Below are 23,822 nucleotides of genomic sequence, written 5' to 3' on the forward strand. Positions count from 1 at the left end.
AGTATGTATTTTGTATTTTGAAACAGATGGTTGTACACTCACTTCATGTTCTATATAGGTAGTATACTGTACTCAAGTCATTTCTCCATTTTCTGTACTTTAGTTCACTTATTTATTATTCTATTATTTATTTATGTATTTTGGCTTTTTGAGGTAATAATGTCCCTGTAGTACATTGTTAACCCCTGGCCACTGTGCCGTGACGGGCTGTTGCAATTACTATTATGTAAATTATCATTCCAAGCGTTACAATAAAGATTCTTCTGCTACATATTACTACCATATTTCTCTAATTTCTTCTTATTCTTCTTCTTTTCTCTCCAGAAGAGGGCGATCGCGTCATAGACAAACAAGCTTCAACTAGGTCATGACATCAAAGGGGAATGTTATTCTTAAGAATTTGAGAATGTCATGATCTTTAGTAGTGCGTGATCTTTGTATTTTAAATGTTTGTCGTTTCTTAATCTGTGAGCTGTAGTGAATTTCAAACAAATGAATTCGCAACAAATTAAGCAGTTTCTGCTGAATGTCACATGCCGCACAGTTTAAGTTGAGTAACGTATTTGGAATATTTGATGCCTCTAAAGGTACGTCGTCATTATTAATTGGAATACCTTTCAAGTAGTAGGCTTAGTGTTATTCTTTTTAAGACGATGATATAATATTCTTATGTACCTAATGTTTTGTAATATATTTTATTTTGGATAACCAGGGATGCATTTGGTGTTCAAGTCTTGCTAATTGCTTGTGAAATTTGCGCGTTCCCAGATTTGGATTTGTTCTGATATTGTGTATTGAATTTTTTTTTTTTTTTTTTTTTTTTTTCATTCTGTTCTCAGATATCATGTGCCTCAAATGTCACTTAAAAATGTAATTTCAGAAATAGTTTTAAAAACAAATATAACCTTCCATAAGCCGGCACTATTGCTGCTATGCTGGTTGAATTATTGTGTCAAATTAGTTATGGTAAATTGGAGCTTGATTGTCATCGATTTCGATAAACTATATAGTACAGAGGATTGTAATTATACTGTTAGGAGAATAAGTGAAGCAATTATAACCATTTAAAAATAAATTTTAAAAAATACATTAAAAGACTAGATCAACTCTGGATGTTTGAAATGTAATACTAATTTTTTCATTTGATAAAAAAAAAACTTGACATGTCAAGTTTTTTTAATAAATAATTAATAAATAATAATTTATTATTATTAATTTATTTTGATATCATATACTTGGATTTCAGGAAACATTTTGACACTGTTGTGCATGGAAGAAATTTGGGCAGATGGGTTGAGGGGACATAAAATCAAATTGAGGAAAGACAGTTGTAGAATAGATGTGCGGAAATTTGACTTTGGCCAGTGGTGGTTAATTGCTGTAACAAACTTCCATCTGTCATTATGAAAGTTGATAGCAGTGTAGTTTAGGGCTAAAGCCTCAGGTTACGTAAATAGTTAATTAGTTAAACTATTTACGTAACCTGAGGCTTTAGCCCTTAACTATACCGTAATATAAATTACTCCACACCATCAGGTATCTCTCATATTGTGAATTTATACTTCAACTAGATTATCATCATTGCAACTCCAGGGTACCTGCCCACCCACTGATGAAGAGCCAATAAGCTCCGTATGGGTGAATAAGTAACAATAGTCTTCTCCTATGGTAAAGCGTTACTTATTCAAGGTAGTGCAATATCATGGCAACTCGTTGTGATTAAGTATATCTCACAATATGAGATATACTTAATGATGCCAATTTATAACTATTTATGTAGTTGGCTATGTACAGAAATGATGCAAATGCACTAACTTGTACATTAGAAAGTTGATAGTTTAAATAAGTTCAAGGAGGAACTGGACAAGCATTTAGAGGGAATGGTTGTGTGAATTTTTTTTTTTTTTTTTTGGCGAATGCTACATAAGCTCAAACGCTTTATTTCTTGCATCACATGCCTCTATTACTATGTATTGGAAAATTATGTTAATATTTAACATGAAAATTTCATTTTAAATGATGCAGCAGAATTTTTAATGTATTACAATTTATAGGGAATTTTTCTGAAAATGTCTTTAATGGAAAAGAAGGCTCTCAGTTGACATTACAAAATGTGCCTATTTTGTTTCCAACATTACAGAACCCTCTCTTATATCGTTCCATGTGAAATTCACAAGAAGAAAATATTTACAATTTGCAAAATAGAAACTGGTATTTGAATAGGGATTTTCAAGTTGTGTAAGAATTAGTCATTTCATCTCCATTTAAATTTAAATACTTCAGAAATTCTAATTAGTAAAGTGAAGATTTTCCTGATGTCTTATTTGAAGAAAACCATGAAATAATGCTGCCAAAATGATTCTTACTATCCTACATTTCAGAGGCCTATGCAGGTGCACAATAGTTTCAACTGTTGCCCATCCACACTGTGTAAAAGGTCTGGATTTAAATACCTTCAAGATGAAAGGAATTTTTATGGACCTTTCTTTTTTTACACCCTGGTTGTGTTAGTCAGTCTTGGCCAAGGGGTTGAATGTCTACCCCCCCCCCACCATACTCCGTGGTTGATCTGCTTTTCAGATGCAGATCAACCACGGAGTATGACTAGTTTACAAACATAGCACAGTGATGCTTCATGGTCTTTGTTGCTTTGATGAAAAATAAACAAGCATTTCACAAAGTGTATAAAAGGCACTTTTTATGAAATGTGTGGCATGAAAAATAATGCTTTTTATTGCATAACTTTTGAAGGAATACAGAAGTTTTTTTTAAAAAAAATGTACTTCAAAAAGTTATCTTCACTCTTATATATCATTATTTTCATATATACCCCACCAAACTCAGTACATTTTGTCCAGTTCCAAATAAGTCTTTGTATGCTGTTCAAGTAGTAGTAGTAGTAGTAGTAGTGGCATGTGATGCAAGAAAGCAAATGTATGAGCTTATGCAGCATCAGCCAAAAAAAAAAAAAATCACACCATTCCCTCCAAATGCCTGTCCAGTTCCTCCTTAAATTTATTCAACCTATCAACTTCCACAACGACAGATGGAAGTTTGTTCCAGCAATTAACCACCCGCTGGCTAAAGGAAAATTTCCGCACATCTATTCTACATCTGTCTTTTCTTAATTTGAATTTATGCCCCCTTAGATTCGTAATATGAACAAGTGGAAGGATCCCATCAGAATTCACCGTGCTCAACCCATTCAAGGCCTTATATACCTCAATCAGATCACCGCGCAGGTGCCTAGTCTCCAGCCACTGCAATTTGCAGAACTTAAGCCTCTCTTGGTAAGAGGATCCCTTCATTCCCCTCACCAATCTTGTTGCCCTTCTCTGTACACACTCAAGTAAATCTACATCCTTCCTAAAATGAGGCCTCCAGACCTGTACGCAGTACTCAAGCCATGGCCTGACCATTGCCTTATACAGAGGGATAATCACCTCCTTTTCCCTGCTAGCAAAATTCCTATATATCATTGACAAAACCCCATGACCTGCCCTGGCAGCCTGTCTGCATTGCTCAGAAAACTTCATATTTGCCTGCACAATTACTCCCAGGTCTTTTTCATTTTCTACCACCTTAAGTGTAGTACCACATAGTTGGTACGTTTCTCTGGGGTTACTTCTACCCATATGTAGTACTTTGCATTTGTCAAGGTTAAACTTCAGTTGCCACTTCTTAGCCCATCTGCCCAAATCTAGATCCTGTTGCAGTAGCACACTGCCATTACTATCATTAACAACCCTGCCAACCTTTGTATCATCTGCAAACTTCGACATTAAGCCTGATATACCTTCATCAATATCATTGATAAATATACAAAACAACAGTGGACCCAACACCGAACCCTGTGGGACTCCACTAATAACATTAGTCCAAGAAGAGCAGCACCCATTGATTACCACCCTCTGTCTTCTAGCACTTAACCATCCTTTTATCCATTGTAGCAACTTACCCTTAATACCATTCTGCTCCAATTTGTACAATAGTCTTCCATGCGCAACAGTGTCAAAAGCTTTCCTGAAATCCAAATATATGATATCAAAATTATTTTTCGCATCCAGTTCCTTTGTAACCACATCATAATATCCTATCAAATTTGTCAGACAAGACTTTCCCTTAACAAACCCATGCTGTGTCTGAATTATTGCTGCAGTCTTGTCTAGATGATCCTGCAATGCATCCTTAACCAGCGACTCCATTATTTTACCCGGAACAGAAGTTAAACTAACTGGTCTGTAGTTACTCGTGTCACCCTTCGATCCCCCTTTGTGAATTGGGGATAAGTAAAGTTTATTCAGCTCAGGGGTAAAACCCTCCCCTCCAGCTACTAAAAGTTTCTTCATCAAAGTCATCTGTTGCCTCTGAGGTGTTCTTTAAGTTTTGTTAACAACAAAAAAAAAAAAAAACTGCTTGGTACCAAATGTGAGTTATCAGGAAGATGCAGAAGAACTTTTTGGAATTATGAGCAAGATCCTGATTTGGATTTTAGGATGGTTGAATGTGAAAGATATGAGCCAAAGTTATAAATGATCATTCTTCAGAGTGGGCTTTTTTTTTTTTTTATGAAAATCCTAAACATGAAAGGTATTAGAACCTATAATACTTAGTGCCATGCATAGATTGAAGGTTGTGAAGGCAAAAGATGTTACTTGTTGACATTAGAATTGAATTTCTGTAGATTGTAATTTTCAGGAAATACATGTGAAGTGTGGTTGTTGAAGGAATAAATGAGAAAGAAGTAAAGTTGGTTCTGTGAGTGTGAAGTTAAACAATAAATGGATGTAATGGGCTTGATTTAGTATTTGTAGTGCCAAGTGATGCAAGAAAGCAGGCTAAAGAGCATGAGCAAAAAAAACCAAAATTCTTCAGTGTCAAACCATTATTAATTATTTTTTAATTGCAAGAGTTAAGTGTGGAAAATATGGTAAAGAATCTTTGTTAATGTGAAAAATGTGATGTATGCTCATGTCTCAAATTTTTTTTTTTTTTTTTTTTTTTAATTTAAGAGTTTTGGTCTTGTTCTATGATGTAATTTGGAGGTGAGGTAGTCAGGTATTTTATATATAGATAATAATAATAAGATTTACTGCATTACTAAAGATATTAATTCTTATTATCAAATATATTGGGTCAGAATAAATAATAGAAGTATAAAGTGCACCATTTTAAACTACTACTTGCCATTTTTTCCAAAATGGTTATTGCACATTGAGCAACAGTGTGCCTGCTTATGACTCTTTGATGCACCTGCTAGAGTGTTAAAATTTGTTAAGAATCTTGATATCCTCCTTTGTCTGAATAAACTCTGTCATTTCTCACTTTAATAATTTGTCATCATAATTTTATTGTTCATTGCTATATACAATAGTGCAGTCTTCTTTGCCATTCACTGACTGGCTTATTTGTGGTTAAGGTTTTGAAATCTGTTTTCTGGATTGTAGAAAGTGCTTTGACTTCACAGTTTGTACTTTGCTGCAATCAAGGTTGCTATGATGAGTCAAGGTCAGATTCACCAAGCAAGTTTGGATTCACCAAATCTAACCTTGCTTAGTAATTGTCAGTTATATAGATGCTTCTTTGGCTATGCATTCATCTTGGAACCATCTGTCAATCATTCTCATTAATTTTATTGCCTGGTACTTTCCACCATAGTGTATATGCCTCCTGCATATACACTACTCGCACTCCCTCCAGTCACTATCTGGTAGAGTAGAGGTAGCAAGATTATACACTAGCTGATCCGGAAGCCTCCTAAAGAGTTACCAATAGATTTGGTCCGGTGTGCTAACTAGCGGCCGGCCTGCGAACACTGTTTTAGAGCTGTACCCTCGAAATGTAAGGAAGATTGCATCTTGCCATGATGTTCATCATAACCTCAAAAGTCATCAGTCATACTGCATGGTGGAAGAGGTGGGGAAGGGTTAACCGGAACTTAGCTCTGGAGACTAAACATGGGTTCCACCACTTCAAATGGTGCCTCCGTAGCCAGGTGGGCAGGAGCAGCAGTGCGTAGCACACGCTTCTTGATTAGACCGGGGTTCGAGCCCGTGACCACCAAATACGGAGGATGCGGAAAGGTCAGGGAATGACCACCGCATATCTCCTGAGCAATATGGCCTTAGTTGCTAATGCTCCTAAAAACCAAACAAACCAACAACAACCACCACCACTTTAAGCCTCCAATAAGCAAAGTGGTAGTATTGCACCGGTTGATGAGTCATCTACCACCTAGTATTGCCTGGTAACATAGAGGGGCTGCATTCCTCCATTTGGTGTGGGTGGTCACCCACAGTGTGCTTGTGCACGGAGGTTATACCCTGGATTACTAACAGTCCCACCATCGTTAAGGTGGAAGTAAGAGGATTTGGCTGTCACAGACCGTCCGGACTCACCGAAATTGGGTCCACTTGACTTGAATGTCACCCGAATATCAGTTCCATCAGCGTTTGACTCCCAGGTGCAAGTACAGCTTGTCCGGCATATCTGAGAGTGTCTGTGACAACCTCAAGGACCAACCCAAGCTAAAAAGTGTTAGTATGAACAAAGATATTATTTTCTAACTGATCCTTATCCTAGAAATATGTTATTTAGCTTGTGCAGTTTGTGACATAAAATTTACTACCGACTTATCTTTAATTACTATGAATAGTTGCATTTCTCTTAAAGTTATCTGTATATCTGAAACTTGGTATAGCATTTTCTTTTTAATTTTAGTTATTCATCACTGAAATTGATTCATTGTTGATGTCAGAATATATTATATTTTTATTTTTTCTACTTTAGTTTTATAATTTATTACCACATTCTGCAATTATTGGCTGGAAAGCAATTTTTTTTTTTTTTCTTTTACTCCTTTCCACAGTTATCAGCTGCTTCACTCCCCATATTAGGTGACTACTCTTGATGTGGGCATCTTTTTTTTTTTTTTCCCCTGTACAGATGTGTGTTCATGGACTGATTTGTATGTTGTGCAGATGGAGAAATAAATACTTTACTCTCTCCACCTCGATTATCCAGCTGTAGCCCCAGTTGAAGATGCCTTAAAAGAATTTTTATTATTATTAGCTATATGGTGCAAGGAAGCCTGAAACTTATGCTGCACCAGCCAAAAAAAAAAAAAAATTCCGAGAGAGGGGGGGGGGAGTCAAAAGGGAATCACCAAGAAAGAAGAATAATGATATCCAGCTCAGGACCCTGGGTGTGCCAAGCCCATACTCACCAGATGTGATCCCCTAGGTCACTAATGGGATTTGAACCTAGACCTCTCCAAACTAGTGACTGAGAATGCTATGTTGGGGCACAATTTAATTTTTGTAAGACTTGCCTAGGGAACCGTCTGTTATGTTGCCATAAGCATACAGAGTTATCAAGAAATGATGCAACAGTTCTGAATTTTTTTTTTTTTTTTTTTTTTCAGTTAATTTTGCTATTGTGCTGTATTAAAATCTTGTAAAACCTGTTTCTATCCAACTAATAATGTAACTTCAGCAGTCTCATCTTTCTTTCTTCCTTTCCATTTTTCCTGCCCCCCCCCCACAATTTTTTGCTCCTTTAGTCTTTAAGGTGCCTTACACTGCTAAAGGGCTTCCGTAGCCGAGTGGTCAGGAGTGGGAGTGCAGTAGCACACGGTCTTTGAGTAGACCGGGGTTCAAGCCCCTGACTGCTAAATACGGTCGCTCTGCCAGCCCACACTGGACCAGCGTGGCAGATTATGGTCCATTTCCCTCAGCATGAATTGTTGAGGAGGCTTCCATCCTGCAGTGAGTTGATAATGGCTGCAGTTTACACTGCTAAAAATTGACATTTTATAAAAAAAAAAAAAAAAAGTGTTTACTTTTGAAAGCTACTCTTTTTTTTTTTTTTTTTCTCCATTTCAATTTATACACTTTAATTTTTGCATTTTGCTGTTTGATCAGTTGGAACAAAATTTTAGTATTAAATTTGTAAGTGGAACATAATCCTCTAAATTCATTCAAACTACTCAGTTCAAAAACACCCAATTGAAGTTTGTTTCACCAATCAATTATTCTAAGAATATATAGCATGGGGAAGATGCGAAGATGAATGAATAATAAGCTATATGTAACGTGACTTACAGAGCAATGAAAATCACTGAAGCCTAAAACAGATAAAGTTAAATTTATTTAACAAAAGTGTATTTGTTTGGCTGAAACAAGAAGAAATGAATCACTTATAAGTTTATCAAGTGGAAATCTGTTGTACACGAATGGAAACAGTGAAAGGAGTGAAGGTGGAGTTGGCTTTCTGGTCCATAAAGATATAAAAAAACATTTGGAATTCAAAAGCACATCAAGGGTGTCAAGACTACTACTCAGGATTTCTAAGAGGTATAAGCTAAAGGTTATAATGATTTATGCACCAACATTGAGCCATGATGAAGAGGTTGAAGAAATGTACACTGAAATTGAGTCTTCTAGATAACAGAAAACTCACTATACTATCATTATTGGGGACTTCAATGCTAAGGTTGGAAAGAGACAAAACAGTGCAGAAAGGAGAACTATAGGAAATTTTGGAATTGGTGAAAGAAATGAAAGAGGTGAAAGACTTGTGGAATTTGCAGAATCTCAAGGAATGTCAGTAATGAACACTTTTTTTCAAGAAAAGGGTGAACAGAAAGTGGACATGGAAGAGCCCAAATGGATTAACAACTAATGAAATAGAATTCATTCTCACCAACAGAAGATATATTGTGAATGATGTTACTGTCCTGAACAAGGTAAATGTTGGAAGTGATCACAGAATGGCAAGATGCACACTTGATATAGATGTAAGAAAAGAAAAGAAAAAACTGACTCGAGTAAATAATATGACGGTCTTTGAGATAACAGAAGAGGAGAAAAAGCAGTATGTACTGGAACTTTAGAACAAGTTTGAGCTTGTGCAGACTGTTCAGGACCAAGATATTGACGAGGAATATTACAACTTTCTGAAAGTGATAAATCCCAAGAAACCTATAGGTAAAAAGAAATCCAAAGGAAAAAAAAAATTAGTCAAGAAACACTTCATGATGAAATGAAGGCGACAAATGAAGAGCAAGAAAAACACTGAGAAGGAGAAAATTGCGTATACTGAGTTATGCAAAGCCATTAGAAAGAGATTCAGAGAGGATATAAGAAAATTTAACACAAGAAAAGTAGAACAAGCATTAAGGGAAAAACAAAGGATTTAAATCAGCAGCCATGAGCAGTAATACAGAAAGACAAATGATACTGAAACTGAAGAATAGCGATGGTGTACTTATAAATAGCAGAAGACTACTATAAAGAGTTATACAAGTAGCGAGGGAATGATGGATCAGTGGGAAAGATGGATCACAAATTAGTAACACATACAACATACCTGATATCCTTCCTAATGAGGTAGAATATGCGTTGAAGAATCAGAAAGCCCCGGGGAAAGATGAAGTTACTATAGAGTGTTAAAATTGGGAGGAAGAGATATGACAAAAACTGGCATGACTCTTCACAAAAATGCATTAGAAAAGGTATGACATCGAAGGAGTAGAATAATGCAATCATAGTTTTGCTGCATAAGAAAAGAGATAAATTGTAAATTATAGACCAATTAGCTTGTTATCCCACATCTACAAGTTGTTCACAAGGATCATTACTAACAGATTAGAAAGAATACTTGATGAGAATCATCCGAAAGAGCAAGCTGGCTTTAGGACAGGATTCTCAACTATCAATCACCGTCACATAATGTCACAGCTAATGGAGAAAGCAAATGAATGCAAAACACCATTATGCCTGGCATTTGTGGATTATGAAAAGGCATTTGACTCCTTATGCATACAGCATAAGGCAATGTTTCAGGCACTGGAAAGACAAGGCATAGATATCCCATATATTATGATTTTGAAGAAAATATATGAGAATGCTACCTCCTTTATTAGACTAGACCAAGACAGTAGTAAATTTAAAATTGAGAAAGGAGTTCAACAAGGAGACATATCTTCAAAGTTATTTACTGCTGTCGTTGAGGAAGCTTTCAGAAGATTAGACTGGTCCGCAGAAAAGGAGTCAGTGTGAATGGAGAGTACCTAAACCATTTATGATTTACAGATGACATTGTGGTCATAAGCCACGATCCCAAAGAATTAGAGGAAAATCTTAATCAGTTATGCAGGGTTAGTAAGCATTTTTGACTAAAGATGAATATGGCTAAAACAAAAGTAATGATGAACAAGTATGCCACAGAAAGGGATATAATGATTGAAGGAGCAGTAACTGAAAAGGTGGAGTCATGTACTTATCTGGGACAAGTCATTAGCTGTAATAATGATAAATGGCTGGAAGTCAAGAGAAGAATAGATTTTGGATGGATAACATTCAGGAAATAGAAGTTAAGGAAATTAAATACATTACTTAGTCACATTAAAACTTATATAGTCACATACTGAGGAGCAATATCCTAATTTGTCTGTAGTGTAAAATAATGAACCAATGTATACTCCCCACCATGACTTATGGATGTGAAACTTGGGCACGCACCAAAAAAATAGAAGAGAAGCTGAGAACTACACAGCGAAGAATGGAATGAATTATATTGGGAATCTGTTAGATAAGAAGAGAAACACCTGGATTAGGCACTAAACTCAAGTAAAGGACATTGTTATCAAAACTAAAGAACTAAAATGGTCTTGAGCAGGACATATAGCATTAGCATTAGTAGAGGCATTTGATGCAAGAAAGCAAGCTTATGCAGCATCAGACAAAAAAAAAAAAAAAAACCCACTTCCACTTCACCCCTCTGTTCGTTCAAAATACCTGTCCAGCTGAGCCTTAAACTTATTTAGGCTATCAACCTCCACCACAAGGGATGGAAGTCTGTTCCACCAACCAACCACCCGCTGGCTAAAGGCAAATTTCCGCACGTCTATCCTACATCTGTCTTTCCTCAATTTGAATTTATGCCCTCTCAGGTGATTTTTCTGAGCTAGAGGAAGAATCCCATCAGCATTGAGCATGCTTAAATCATTCAAGGCTTTATACACCTCTATCAGATCACCTCGCTGGTGCCTAGTCTCCAGACACTGTAATTTGCAAAACTTAAGCCTTTCTTCATAAGAGCACCCCTTTGTTCCATTCACTAATCTTGTTGCCCTTCTCTGTACGATATAGCTCGAAGACATGGTGACAGATGGACTAAGAAAGTAATAGAATGCTACCCAATAGGAGCTAGAAGAAAACCTGGAAGACAACAATGAAGATGGACAGATGAAATTCATGAGTTTGTGGGTAGTAAATGGGTGGCCATTGCACAAAACAGAAGGAACTGGAAAGTTGCTGGAGAGGCCTTCATCCTGCAGTGGATTGATATTGGCTAAATTTGCAGATAAGAGGTTGGCAGAGTGGCTATTGACAGGAATCAGGGTATACTACTCCAACAAGACATGGAATAAATTATGGAATGGAGTAAATAGGCTGAGAAGTGGCAATTTAGATTTAACATTGATAAATGCAAGGAACTGCATATGGGTAGCAGTAATTACAGAACTTATCACTTGGGTGGTACCACATTCAGGGGAGAACAAAAAAAAAAAAAAAAACCTCTGATAATTTGTACTGCCTGACATGAAGTTCTGAGTAGTGCAGGATGGCTGCAAGGACAGCTTGTGGGGTTCTGTCACATACTGAGGAGCAGTATGCGAGAACTTTGCCAGCAAGGACAAAGATGTAATTATGCTGATGTATAAGCAATAGTTAGGCCACACCTGGAATACGGAATCCAGGTTTGGAAAACATCATTTTTGGAAGGATGCAGATCTGCTGGAAAGGGAGAAGAGTAACAAGATTCATTAAGATGCATAAAATGATATTCTTACCAAGGAAGACTGGGTTTCTATAAATGCAACCTCTGAAAACTAGGCATCTGCATGATGACTTAATTGGACTGTATAAGACGTTGAAAGGGTTAAGTAAAATAAATTGGTGATGGAATGTTTACTCTTTTTTGAACATACATGGCAGCATTAAATAGAAAAAGGATGGTTGCAGAATAGATGCTTGGAAATCATTCAAAAAGTACTTGATTTGGAAGTAGGTAATTTGAATAAAGTTGAAGGAAGTTTGGACAGATTATTGGTGGGAATGGACAACTGAATTTTTTTTTTTTCAGTTGATTCTATATAAGCTTTGCTTTCTTGCATCATGTTGCTAAATACTAATAAATGTGGGTGGGGGTTGGCTACGCATCTCATGCTATGCTAGAATGGTTAGCTGAGATTGTGGTCTAGAATTGCCTAGAAATTGGTTCCCCTTATTCCTATTTCTTTTAACAAAACAATCCAAAACTTGTGCCACATATAGTCTTTATTTATTGTGTTACCTGGTGAAACAAATTCATTATGAATAATTATCTCATTGACAAAGAAATTGAACAAAATTTTTGAAACCATTTTTTTTTTCTTTTATTTTTGTATTGGAGAGCAAGCTGATTGCTGTTTCATGCTTTTTCTTTGTTCATTGATCATATCAGAAACACCATGATTTGTCACCTCTTGTGGTTGAATCAAACGCAGAGGGATCATCGCAAAATCCAACTGAAGGGATGGTCATTGTACAATGTAGAGGAAAAAGAAATGTGACAAAGGAATTCAGTTTAAATGCATTTAAAAAGTGTTTCCAACTCTGTGAGCAACCACACAAGTGTAGCTTCTCAAGGCATACATTTTAAATATATTAATTGTGTAAATATATTAACAGAATTGTTTCCAACTCTGTGAGCAACCTCACAAGTGTAGCTTCTCAAGGCATACATTTTAAATATATTAAAAGTTTTTATTCTGTTTGCAATTTGACTCAGTCCTGATCTTAATTATCAAACCTTGTATTTCTACTTGAATTTCATTGATTTTTTAATACTATGGTTATATATTCTAATGCTGCACTGACAATTTAGAAACATGTGATCATTTCCATCATGAATAAACAATGCTCAGCATTTTGTGAGATCATATTTCATTCATTATTCAGTCTTATTATTCAGAATCATTGAATTCATAAATAGATGATATAAAACCAGTATGCTGACACTGTACGTGACAAAACACTTTTCCAGTGGAAATATGCTGAATGATGGTTTCATTTGCAAACTGATTTTCATTTCTGTTTATATTTTAGTTTTTGTGCATATTGGGAGAAAAAGAAAGATAAAGCAAGAGAAAAATAAAAGCATTTAACCTGATCTGTAGAAACAGCACATTCAGCAATTATTTGTTGCTAAACTAAGCATTTCTATAATGGCATGTTGGCAAAGGAGTAAAAATGCATGTTGTTAGTTTAAGATTATTATAGTATATTGTAAGCCTTATTTGATTTGTGCAGAGTATCTGAACACTTCCCTCATTTCTTATGAGTAAGTCCAGTTAGATGCAAAAGTGAGCTTATTGCCATTAAGATAAAGCTCTTTCACTGAAAGTAATTACCTTTAACAAATTATAATAACTGTTGCTAGTTATGGTAATGAGTTTTCATAATAGTTTCTAAAGAGATAATGTATAAATACTAGTCACTCTGATGGAAAAAAAATGGTATAGATAGGTAAGTTGACAAGCCATTTTACAGTGTGGTATCTGGATAGTGTTTTCTACTTATAGTAGATCTGTAAACCCTTTTTGCAAGCATTAATTTTTAGCAGATCTCTCTCTCTCTCTCTCATATGATATCACCCTCTTGTAAGAGGCACAGTCAGGTGTTCAGAATGACAGTCAGATTTTTTTATATGGATATTCAGATTTCATATGAGAGATTTGTTAGTTTTGTGCTGTTTCTTGATATTTTTCTATCTATTTAGAAAATAAAATATCAAGGAATTAAAGCCAGTTGCAGCTTTTTTTATTACTATATCCTCTGTTGACTTTTCTCTAAGCATTGTGATGAATTTCTATTTAGTTTATCAGTATTATAGGGCATAGAGATGTAATCCTTATTGGATAGTTTCCATTTAGTTCCTATTAGTTCAGAATGTAAATCTACACAGGCTGATGTATTTTAATGTGACTAAGTAAAACTTAAAACGAAACAGTTTTAGATTTTACTTAATTTTTACATTTTATAACATTTACGGATTCCCAAATGTTTAATTTATATTAATATTGAAGGCTAAATCTTGATACAAGTTTGTAATTTTACATGGAGAACTTTGTTCTGGATAGTCTTAAATGAAAACTTTTATCATGATTACACAGAATATTCCAGGAGTTTAATACAAACTTAAATTTAACAAATTAGGTAACATACGCATTGTATTTACCTTTCAGGTGTGGTTCGTTTTTTATTTTATAATTAGTTTTATGATTATAACCTGAATTTTTTTAAAACTTCTAATTTTCACAAAATTGGAATGGCTCACAAGTATATCTAGCATTAGCATTAGTAGAGGCATTTGATGCAAGAAAGCAAGCTTATGCAGCATCAGCCAAAAAAAAAACCCATTTCCACTTCACCCCTCTGTTCGTTCAAAATACCTGTCCAGCTGAGCCTTAAACTTATTTAGGCTATCAACCTCCACTACAATCAACCTGCACTACTGTTGGTTGAGGAACTCTGACTATACTACAGATGTTCACAGTTGTGACTTTCTGGAATACCTTGTGGCAGAAGTATTGCTACTAGGCTATTATGTAGATTGTTTGGCACCATACCTGTGGTCTACACTATGATCGGGATGGTTGTTACTTGTGCATATGCCACATCTCTTTGATCTCTTGTCTTAGGTTCGTGTACTTCTGATCTTTTCCTCGTGTGTTTTCTGGAGATTGCCAGCGTTGGACACTGCTATGTCAACCCTTTACCTTCATGTCGACATGGGTTGTGTCTGATCTGTTGTGCGAGATTGTCTTGTCCATTATTATGGCACGGTTCCAGTACAGGTTGTGGGTTGGTTTCTCTAGTACTGCCTGGGGTTTGTACTTGTAATACGGTACACTATTATTATTATTATTATTGTATTGTATTGTATTATTATTATTATTATTATTATTATTATTATTATTTTCTTCTAATATTATTTCAACCTTTTCAAAATTATGAAAAGTAGGATTTTTCTTATCCTGTTTAGTATTTTGTGAATTAGCATTAGTAGAGGCATTTGATGCAAGAAAGCAAGCTTATGCAGCATCAGCCAAAAAAAAAAAAACCACTTCCACTTCACCCCTCTGTTCGTTCGAAATACCTGTCCAGCTGAGCCTTAAACTTACTTAGGCTATCAACTTCCACGACAAGGGACGGACGTCTGTTCCACCAACCAACCACCCGCTGGCTAAAGGCAAATTTCTGCACGTCTATCCTACATCTGTCTTTCCTCAATTTGAATTTATGCCCTCTCAGGTGATTATTCTGAGTGAGAGGAAGAATCCCATCAGCATTGAGCATGCTCAAACCATTCAAGGCTTTATACACCTCTATCAGATCACCTCGCTGGTGCCTAGTCTCCAGACACTGTAATTTGCAAAACTTAAGCCTTTCTTCGTAAGAGCACCCCTTTGTTCCATTCACTAATCTTGTTGCCCTTCTCTGTACTCGTTCCAGCAGCTCTACATCCTTCTTGAAATGAGGCCTCCAGACCTGTATACAGTACTCTAGGTGTGGCCTGACCATTGCCTTATACAAGGGAATAATCACCTCCTTATCCCTGCTAGAAAAATTCCTATATATCATTGACAATACACCATGAGCTACTCTTGCAGCCCGTCTGCACTGCTCAGAGAACTTCATATCTGCCTGCACAACCACCCCCAGGTCCCTTTCATTCTCTACCACTATCAGTGTAGTACCACAGAGTTGATACGTTGCTCTGGGGTTACTGTTTCCCATGTGTAGTACTTTACATTTGTCAATGTTAAACTTCATTTGCCACCTCTCAGCCCATCTGCTCAACCTTTCCAGATGCTGTTGCAGCAGCATAGTGTCAGTAGTGTCCTTGACAACCCTGCCTACCTTTGTATCATCTGCAAACTTCGACATTAAGCTTGACATACCATCATCAATATCATTTATAAATACAGAAAACAATAATGGACCCAACACTGAGCCCTGAGGGACTCCACTAATAACATTAGTCCACGACGAGCAGTGTCCATTGATTACCACTCTGTCTTCTCCCCCTCAGCCACCCCTTTATCCACAGCAGCAATTTGCCTCCAATGTCACACTGCTCCAATTTGTGCAGCAGTCTTCCATGTGCAACAGTATCAAAAGCCTTTCTAAGATCCAAGTATATAATATCCAAGTTATTCCCTGCATCCAGTTCCTTTGTGACTGCATCATAGTATCCAGTCAAATTGGTCAGGCAAGACTACCCCTTAACAAAACCATGCTGTGTCCGAGCTATAACTGAAGTCTTGTCTAAATGATCCTGCAGTGCTTCTTTAACTAGTGCCTCCATTAATTTTCCTGGAACAGAAGTTAAACTCGCAGGTCTATAATTACTTGTGTCAGCCTTTGATCCTCCTTTGTGAATTGGGGTCACATTTGCACATCTCCAGTCTGTCAGTACCTCCCCTGAGTCCAAGGAAGCTCTCATAATTATGGCTAATGGTTTGCTTACTTCCTCTGCTACCTCCTTTAATATAACTGGCTAGATCCCATCCACCCCGGGTGCCTTTCTTATGTTTATCTTCAATTTCTCCTCCACTTTACTCTCAGTTATTACAAGATTCTCTAGCTTACTGCTAGAGTTGAATACACCTCTGGCATTCCCCTCGCTAGATAACTCTTCATGTGTGAATGTCGATGCAGAATATTCATTTAGTTTGTTAGCTACCTGAGCAGGATCATCAACAGTTGACCCATTGATATCAAGTGGACCAATCTGATTCAGCCCCTTTCTTCTAGAGTGTTTACATAAGTAAAGAACTCTTTGCTGTTTTTCTTTGCATCCCTTGCCAATGATTTCTCGTAATCTGCCTTCGCCTGCCTAACTCCTAATCTGCCTTCGCCTGCCTGAATTGGTTATTTAGGCAGGATACTTGGACAGTTAAATCCTGCTGGTCACAAGAAAAGGTGAGAAAGCCCTCCTATTTTTCATAATTTCATCTTTTTGTTATGATGCTATTGATATCTACATAGCATTAAAATTTAAACACTTTGTTTAAATATATTTATTTCATAATTTTTATCTAAAAGATAAGGAGAGAGCAGAAGGGGTAGGAACAGGCCTGGATCAATAGGAGAATGATTTGGTAGAGGGGGGGGATTAGACTAGTCCTTGGTGAATAGGAAAAAAAAATGGAGAAAATGGAATGAACAGACCTAAATGACTAGGCCTTTTGGGGAGAGGCAAGACACCCTAGTTATTCAAATTCTGTTTGGTGTATTATGATTGGCTTAACTGTTTATTGAAAATCAAACAAAACATTTTATCACTCAGCTAACAAGATATTTATTACAGTACTACCTCTAAATAACATGGATAGAATGAACAATCTTTGAATCCCACATCCCCTGCATCAGATAAGTTAGTCAGTGTTGTTTACCTGGTATAAAATATCAAGCATATTTTATCATGTTTTCTGTTAAAATAAACAGGTTTTGTGAGATTTGTTATAAAGGAAATAGCTATTGTATATCTACCATAATACCCATGATGATTATCATCTAGAAGAGATGTTTACAACAATTGGTGAGATTATTACTTAATTTTTTTTTCTTTGCTTGAATCTTTAGACTTATTATTTTTTGATTTTTAAATTAAGAAAATGAAAAATTTGAACTTTTTTTTTAATGAAATTAGAAAAATTATAATACAAAAAAATAAAAATAATGAATGTAATGTATAAAAATGAAATTCTTACAACATTTTAGTCAGTGTCATAATGAATACCTCCTGAAATGAAAAAAGTCTGCAAAATAAGGAAATATTTGATTTCTAGAACAAGTAAGTTTTAGTTAACTTACTTGTTGGCAAGGGCATGCTTCCTAAAAATAGGTAACCTGCATAATTCATGACCTATTTTAGCTGCATTTTATATTTGTGTTAAACCTGCTTACATGTTATGCTCTGTTACATATCCTACATTGATCATTAATTTGTAAAGCTTTAGTTGATAAATAGGATATGTGTTGTAGGTTTTATTAAAATTAAATTCTTGAGGATGTACAGGTCTTTGTTTATTTCCAATTATGTAAAAGCAAAATAAACTGAAATACGCAGGGTATAAATTTGTAATTAAGACTTAAGAGATTGTACAGTAAAATTTATTTTGTAATTTTTCTTCCGCATGAAATTTTTTTCATGTAGAATTTTTTACACACTATTAATCTAATATATATACAGCAAGTCCCTGACTTATGTAAGTTACGTAAAAAAATTTTTCAATAATTTTTTTTTTAAGATTGTAAAATTTAAAACATTTAAAAATAATAATAAATAAACAATCAGTGATGAAGAACACGGCACGCACAAAATTGCACAATTCAGGTATGGAGTAACAAGTTTATGAAGCTTAAAAAATAGGAATGAAGAAAAGATTCTGAAAATTTGTTTCTTATATGACTGAAGATTTCAGTGAAGGGGACACACATTTCACCATAATAATGTAAAATTAGAAAAATTATAATGCAGAAAAATAAAAGTAATGAATGTAATATATAAAAATGAAATTCTTACAACATTTTAGTCAGTGTCATAATGAATACCTCCTGAAATTAAGTCTGCAAAATAAGGAAATATTTGAATTCCAGCTATCGGTATTATTGCAAATTCAATAAGGTAGTTTACTACCTGTCTATAATAGTTGCACTAATGGAAAAGCCTAATAAACTGGAAACTGAAGTTGTTTTTGTTTTATGGTGGTAACCTCAAGAAATGTGTTTTAGTAAAATGTGAGCTTGCGTGAGGTGATAGTGTTTCCGCCTTAACCCTGTGTAGTTCTTTACAGAAACTTTCATTATGACCGTTATTATGGTGCTGACTAAGAGAATAAGTGACAGAAGGTACTATAGAATAGAATAGAATCTTTAATTGCAGCAATGATAGACATACAATTAGTCCCATCACGGCATGGTGGTGCCAGGGATTAACAAAACATATTTACAAAAGAGATACACATGAGAAAAAAAGATAAATCAGATTATTAACAAAGCACAGTTTTACATTTTCAGTTCGACGAGGATAACCTTCCTGTATTTTTTATTATTGACCACTTCTTGGAGGTCCCCGTCGATGGCTTGCAGTGAGGGCAGCATTTGCTTTGGCAGGAATCTGTCGGTTAGTACTAGCCGGTTACGGTTTGCTAGCAGCTGTGCTGAAGACCAGAGATAAGGGGGAGGAATGCGCCAAGAGCAGTGATCCCTTATCTTACTAGTAAATCTACCAAGAAAAGGAAAGGAAAGCGATCAATTTGGATCAGAAAATTAAAATAATAAGGATGTATGAAAATGGTCAAACATTAACAAGTATTGCAAGGAATTTAGATTTGTCAGTATCAACGGTGAACACAATAATAAAGGACAAAGACAATAAGAGAAGCAGTGAAGGGATAGGCACTAGTGAAGTCAACTATAATAACCAAGGCTACAAAATACATATCAATTTTTACCGTACAATAACATTCCTTCGTTCTTCCTTTTATGTATTTTTATTCTTATGTGCCACTCTGGCTGCTTCAGTACTGTCCCCAGATAAAGTTTTTAATTGGACTAATTAAAAATATGTAATTAGTTTTCTTCATTCTTCTGAGGATATCATGTGGTTGTTTTTTTTTTTTTTAATTTTGTCAGATCAGGGATATAGTAGCAACATTTTATTAGTCATTCCCGAGTTACGTAAATCTCTACTTATGCAAGAAGTCCTCATCCCTTACGTGTGTCCGGGACTTACTGTACTTTCAAAATTTATTTGAGTGTACTTTATTACTAAAAATATTTCTCGTTGAAAAATTATACATTGATTAAATTTATAATCTGCTTTCTTTTGTTTGTAGGCAACTATCATTGGATTTCTGTAATGCTGCTTTTAAATTCTTTGGAATAGTGTATGTTCTTTATTACCAAATTTTAGGCGAATGGGTTAAACCATACAAAACAAGTGTCTATTCAGCATTTTTATATATGTGCATGTTCACATTAAATTTTTATGCCTGGAGTATCAGCACTCATGAGCAGAACAGCTGGTCCACCCAGACCCTCATCTAGTCAACAGAAATCATATGATTATCTTTTAAAGTTTCTGTTAGTTGGGGATAGTGATGTTGGAAAACAAGAAATTTTGAATTTGTTTGAAGATGGATCACAGGAGTCTCCATTCTGTGGATCATCAGGTAAAGAGTTTTATTTTATTATTATTTTTTTCTGTTATGCCTTGATTCATCAATTTTAATCAGTATGGACTTGGATTAAAATTTGCAAATTGTCTTTATAAAGTGTGCATGAACATCCTAAATATCTGCATTTGTTTAGAATAGTAATTTTTTATATTTTTAAAAAGGCATACAAATATTCTTAATGAATCCTGATAAGTGACAGTTGTCACATTTTAAGATTTATAATCGGTTATGAAAGGACATTTCACTCTAAACTGCATCTGATACTAATTTGAATATATTATATGGGTAAAGGGAAGGGTTTTTGCTTTCTTAAAGGTGACTACAGTGGTCTTCTGAGACAGTATTTAAATTCTTATGGTGGGACCAACTGATGATGTTACCAATAGCAAATTCAAAATGGGAAGCATTCAAATAATTTATCTTGGAAGCTACTAGGCTTTACATACCAACTAAGAAATATTGTTCAAAGTTTAGGCCTAAATGGATGTCAGATGAACTAATGAGACATATGGCAGAGAAGAAAAATGCATGGGATACATATAAATTAATGGGTGACATGGAAGCCTATGATAGATATAAGCTGGTCTGTAACCAAGTCACAAAGGAGATTAGGCAGGCAAAGACATTATGAGAAATATTTGGCAAAGGATGCAAAGAAAAACAGAAAAGAGTTCTTTACCTATGTCAACTCTAAAGGAAAGGGATGAATCAGATTGGGCCACTGGATATTGTTGGTTCAACTGTTGGTGATCCTGCTCAGGTGGCTAACAAACTGAGTATTTTGCATCTACATTCACACATGAGGAGTTATTCAGGGATGGGAATGCCAGAGGTGAATTAAACTCTGGTAGCGAGCTAGATGATTTTGTAATAACTGAGAGGAAAGTGGAGGAGAAATTGTTAAAGATAAACATAAAAAAGGGCGCCTGGGGTGGATGGGATCTATCAAGTTATATTAAAGGGGGGGCAGCAATATGCAAATGTGACTCCACTTCACAAAGGAGGATCAAAGGGAGACACAAATAATTATAGACCTGTTAGTTTAACTTCTGTTCCAGGAAAATTAATAGAGACACTGGTTAAAGAAGCACTGCACGATCATCTAGACAAGACTTCAGTTATAGCTCGGACACAGCATGATTTTACTAAGAGAAAGTCTTGCCTGACCAATTTGATTGGATACTATGATGCAGTCACAAAAGAACTGGATGCAGGAAATAACTTTGATATTATATACTTGGATCTTAGAAACACTTTTGATACTGTTGCATGTGGAAGACTGCTGCACAAATTGGAGCAGTGTGGCATTGGAGGCAAATTGCTGCTATGGATAAAGGGATGGTTTAGTGGGAGAAGACAGAGTGGTAATCAATGGATACTGCTCATCGTGGACTAATGTTATTAGTAGAGTTCAGTGTTGGGTCCATTGTTGTTTTCTGTATTTATAAATGATATTGATGATGGTATATCAAGCTTAATGTCGAAGTTTGCAGATGATACAAAGGTTGGCAGGTTGTTAAGGACACTAATGACAGTACACTGCTGCAACAGGATCTAGAAAAGTTGAGCAGATGGGCTGTGAGGTGGCAAATGAAGTTTAACATTGACAAATGTAAAGTACTACATATGGGAAGCAGTAACCCCAGAGTAACGTATCAACTCTGTGGTACTACACTGACAGTGGTAGAGAACGAAAAGAACCTGGGGATAATTGTGCAGGCAGATATGAAGTTTTCTGAACAGTGCAGACGGGCTGCAAGAGTAGCTCATGGTGTCTTGTCAATCATATACAGGAATTTTTCTAGCAGGGATAAGGAGATGATTATCCCTTTGTATAAGGCAATGGTCAGGTCACACCTAGAGTACTGTATACAGGTCTGGAGGCCTCATTTCAAGAAGGATATAGAGCTGCTGGAACGAGTACAGAGAAGGCAACAAGATTAGTGAATGGAACAAAGGGTTGCTCTTATGAAGAAAGGCTTAAGTTTTGCAAATTAGTGTCTCGAGACTAGGCACCTGCAAGGTGATCTGATTGAGGTGTATTGAATGGTTTGAACATGCTTAATACCGATGGGATTTTTCCTCTTGCTCAGAATAATCACCTGAGAGGGCATAAATTCAAATTGATTAAAGACAGAGTAGGATAGATGTTCGGAAGTTTGCCTTTAGCCAGTGGGTAGTTGGTTGGTAGAACAGACTTCCATCCTTTGTTGTGGAAGTTGATAGCCTAAATAAATTTAAGGCTGAGCATCCAGCTCAGCCTTAAAAGGTATTTGGAATGAATGGAGAGGTGAAATGGGAGCTGTTTTTTTTTTTTTTTTTTTGCTGGTGCTGCAATTGTTTTCTTGCATTATATGCTAATATAATAAAGCTGAATGTTTTACTGGGCAAGCAAAATATGGTGTGTGTGTGTTATACAGGATACAATCAGTTTCTTCAATTCAAAGAAGCTGTTCAGTTCAACTGAATGGAATCTGTAAGCCCGAGAAAGGTTTTAGGAGCACTGCCCCAGATGTGGGAATAATATTCCATGGTAGGGCAGATTTGTGATTTGTACAAAGTGAGCAGCTGTTTAGAAGAAAAGTAATGCCGAGAGTGAAAGAAAAAACCCAGTTTTTGAGATGTAGAGGAAGCAATATTTGTGCTGTGCTTAAAGACATTTAGAAGTCTGTAATACCTAATACCTAAATAGAGATGTGATCTTGTCTAGAAATCTGAATATCATCGAGCATAGGAGCAGAAGAAACCTTTTGTGAGATATAAGACAGGATTGGGTTTTAGAAGGAAACTTCTAAAACTCAGCCCTGTCTTATAGAAGAAAATTAAAATCAACTAAGTTATATTTGCTCCATTGAAATTACCTGGAGAGCAGATTTAAGGAAATGGTAGTGGGTACGAGGAGTTGAACCTGTTTGAGCATAGCAAGGTTTCTTAAAGTGAAAGGTGGAATACAATGTGCTGTCATCGGCAAAACTATGGATTGGATTTCCAGTCAATGGAAGAAGGTCATAAATATACAGGAGAAAAAGGTGGGAGAAAGAACTGAACATTGGGGAATCTTGTCATTGGTGGAGAGAGAAGTTAGAAGGCAGAGAGCTGTCTAACATCACTTGTAGTGAATGATCATAGAGAGAAGTGGATACCCAAATACAAAATCCAGTTGACAAACTTTTTTGTGTTTAGTTACCAAAACTATTATCATGGTGCTATTTATGTTGAAACTATATTAGCAGTTTAGATTAACTCGTTAATAATGCTGTAATCCCTACTGAGCATAAGCATCCAAGCCTTGGTGGCTGAATGTTGGTCTGTCACTGGAAGGATCAGAGTATCTGAAAGATACTCTGATTCCTCTAGTGATAGACCAAGTATCAGAGTATCAGTATATAATCATAGGAACTATGAGTTAAATATTTTATGTTCTGGATGCAAGAGACCTCATTCATTAATTAAAATTGACATTTTGCCCTGCATAATTAATATTACATTCACACTTGTTTGAGACTCTACTCAGCCCTGGCTG

General features: G+C 35.8%; 1 protein-coding gene across 1 annotated transcript in view; it reads left to right on the top strand.

Annotated features, from left to right (window-relative positions):
• Positions 1-356: 356 nt before the first annotated feature.
• The window catches only part of Rab40 (RAS oncogene family member Rab40), a 58,201-nt gene continuing 34,735 nt past the window's right edge, over positions 357-23,822 (top strand). The window contains exons 1-2 of the mRNA XM_090371350.1: positions 357-587; positions 19,958-20,293. Coding sequence (XP_090227476.1) covers positions 20,110-20,293 — 184 coding nt within the window. The 5' untranslated portion in view covers positions 357-587; positions 19,958-20,109. The remainder of the gene's footprint in view (positions 588-19,957; positions 20,294-23,822) is intronic.

Source organism: Mastigoproctus giganteus, chromosome 4 (genome assembly GCF_048544385.1).
Source record: "Mastigoproctus giganteus isolate SK-2022 chromosome 4, ASM4854438v1, whole genome shotgun sequence".
NCBI lineage: Eukaryota > Metazoa > Arthropoda > Arachnida > Uropygi > Thelyphonidae > Mastigoproctus > Mastigoproctus giganteus.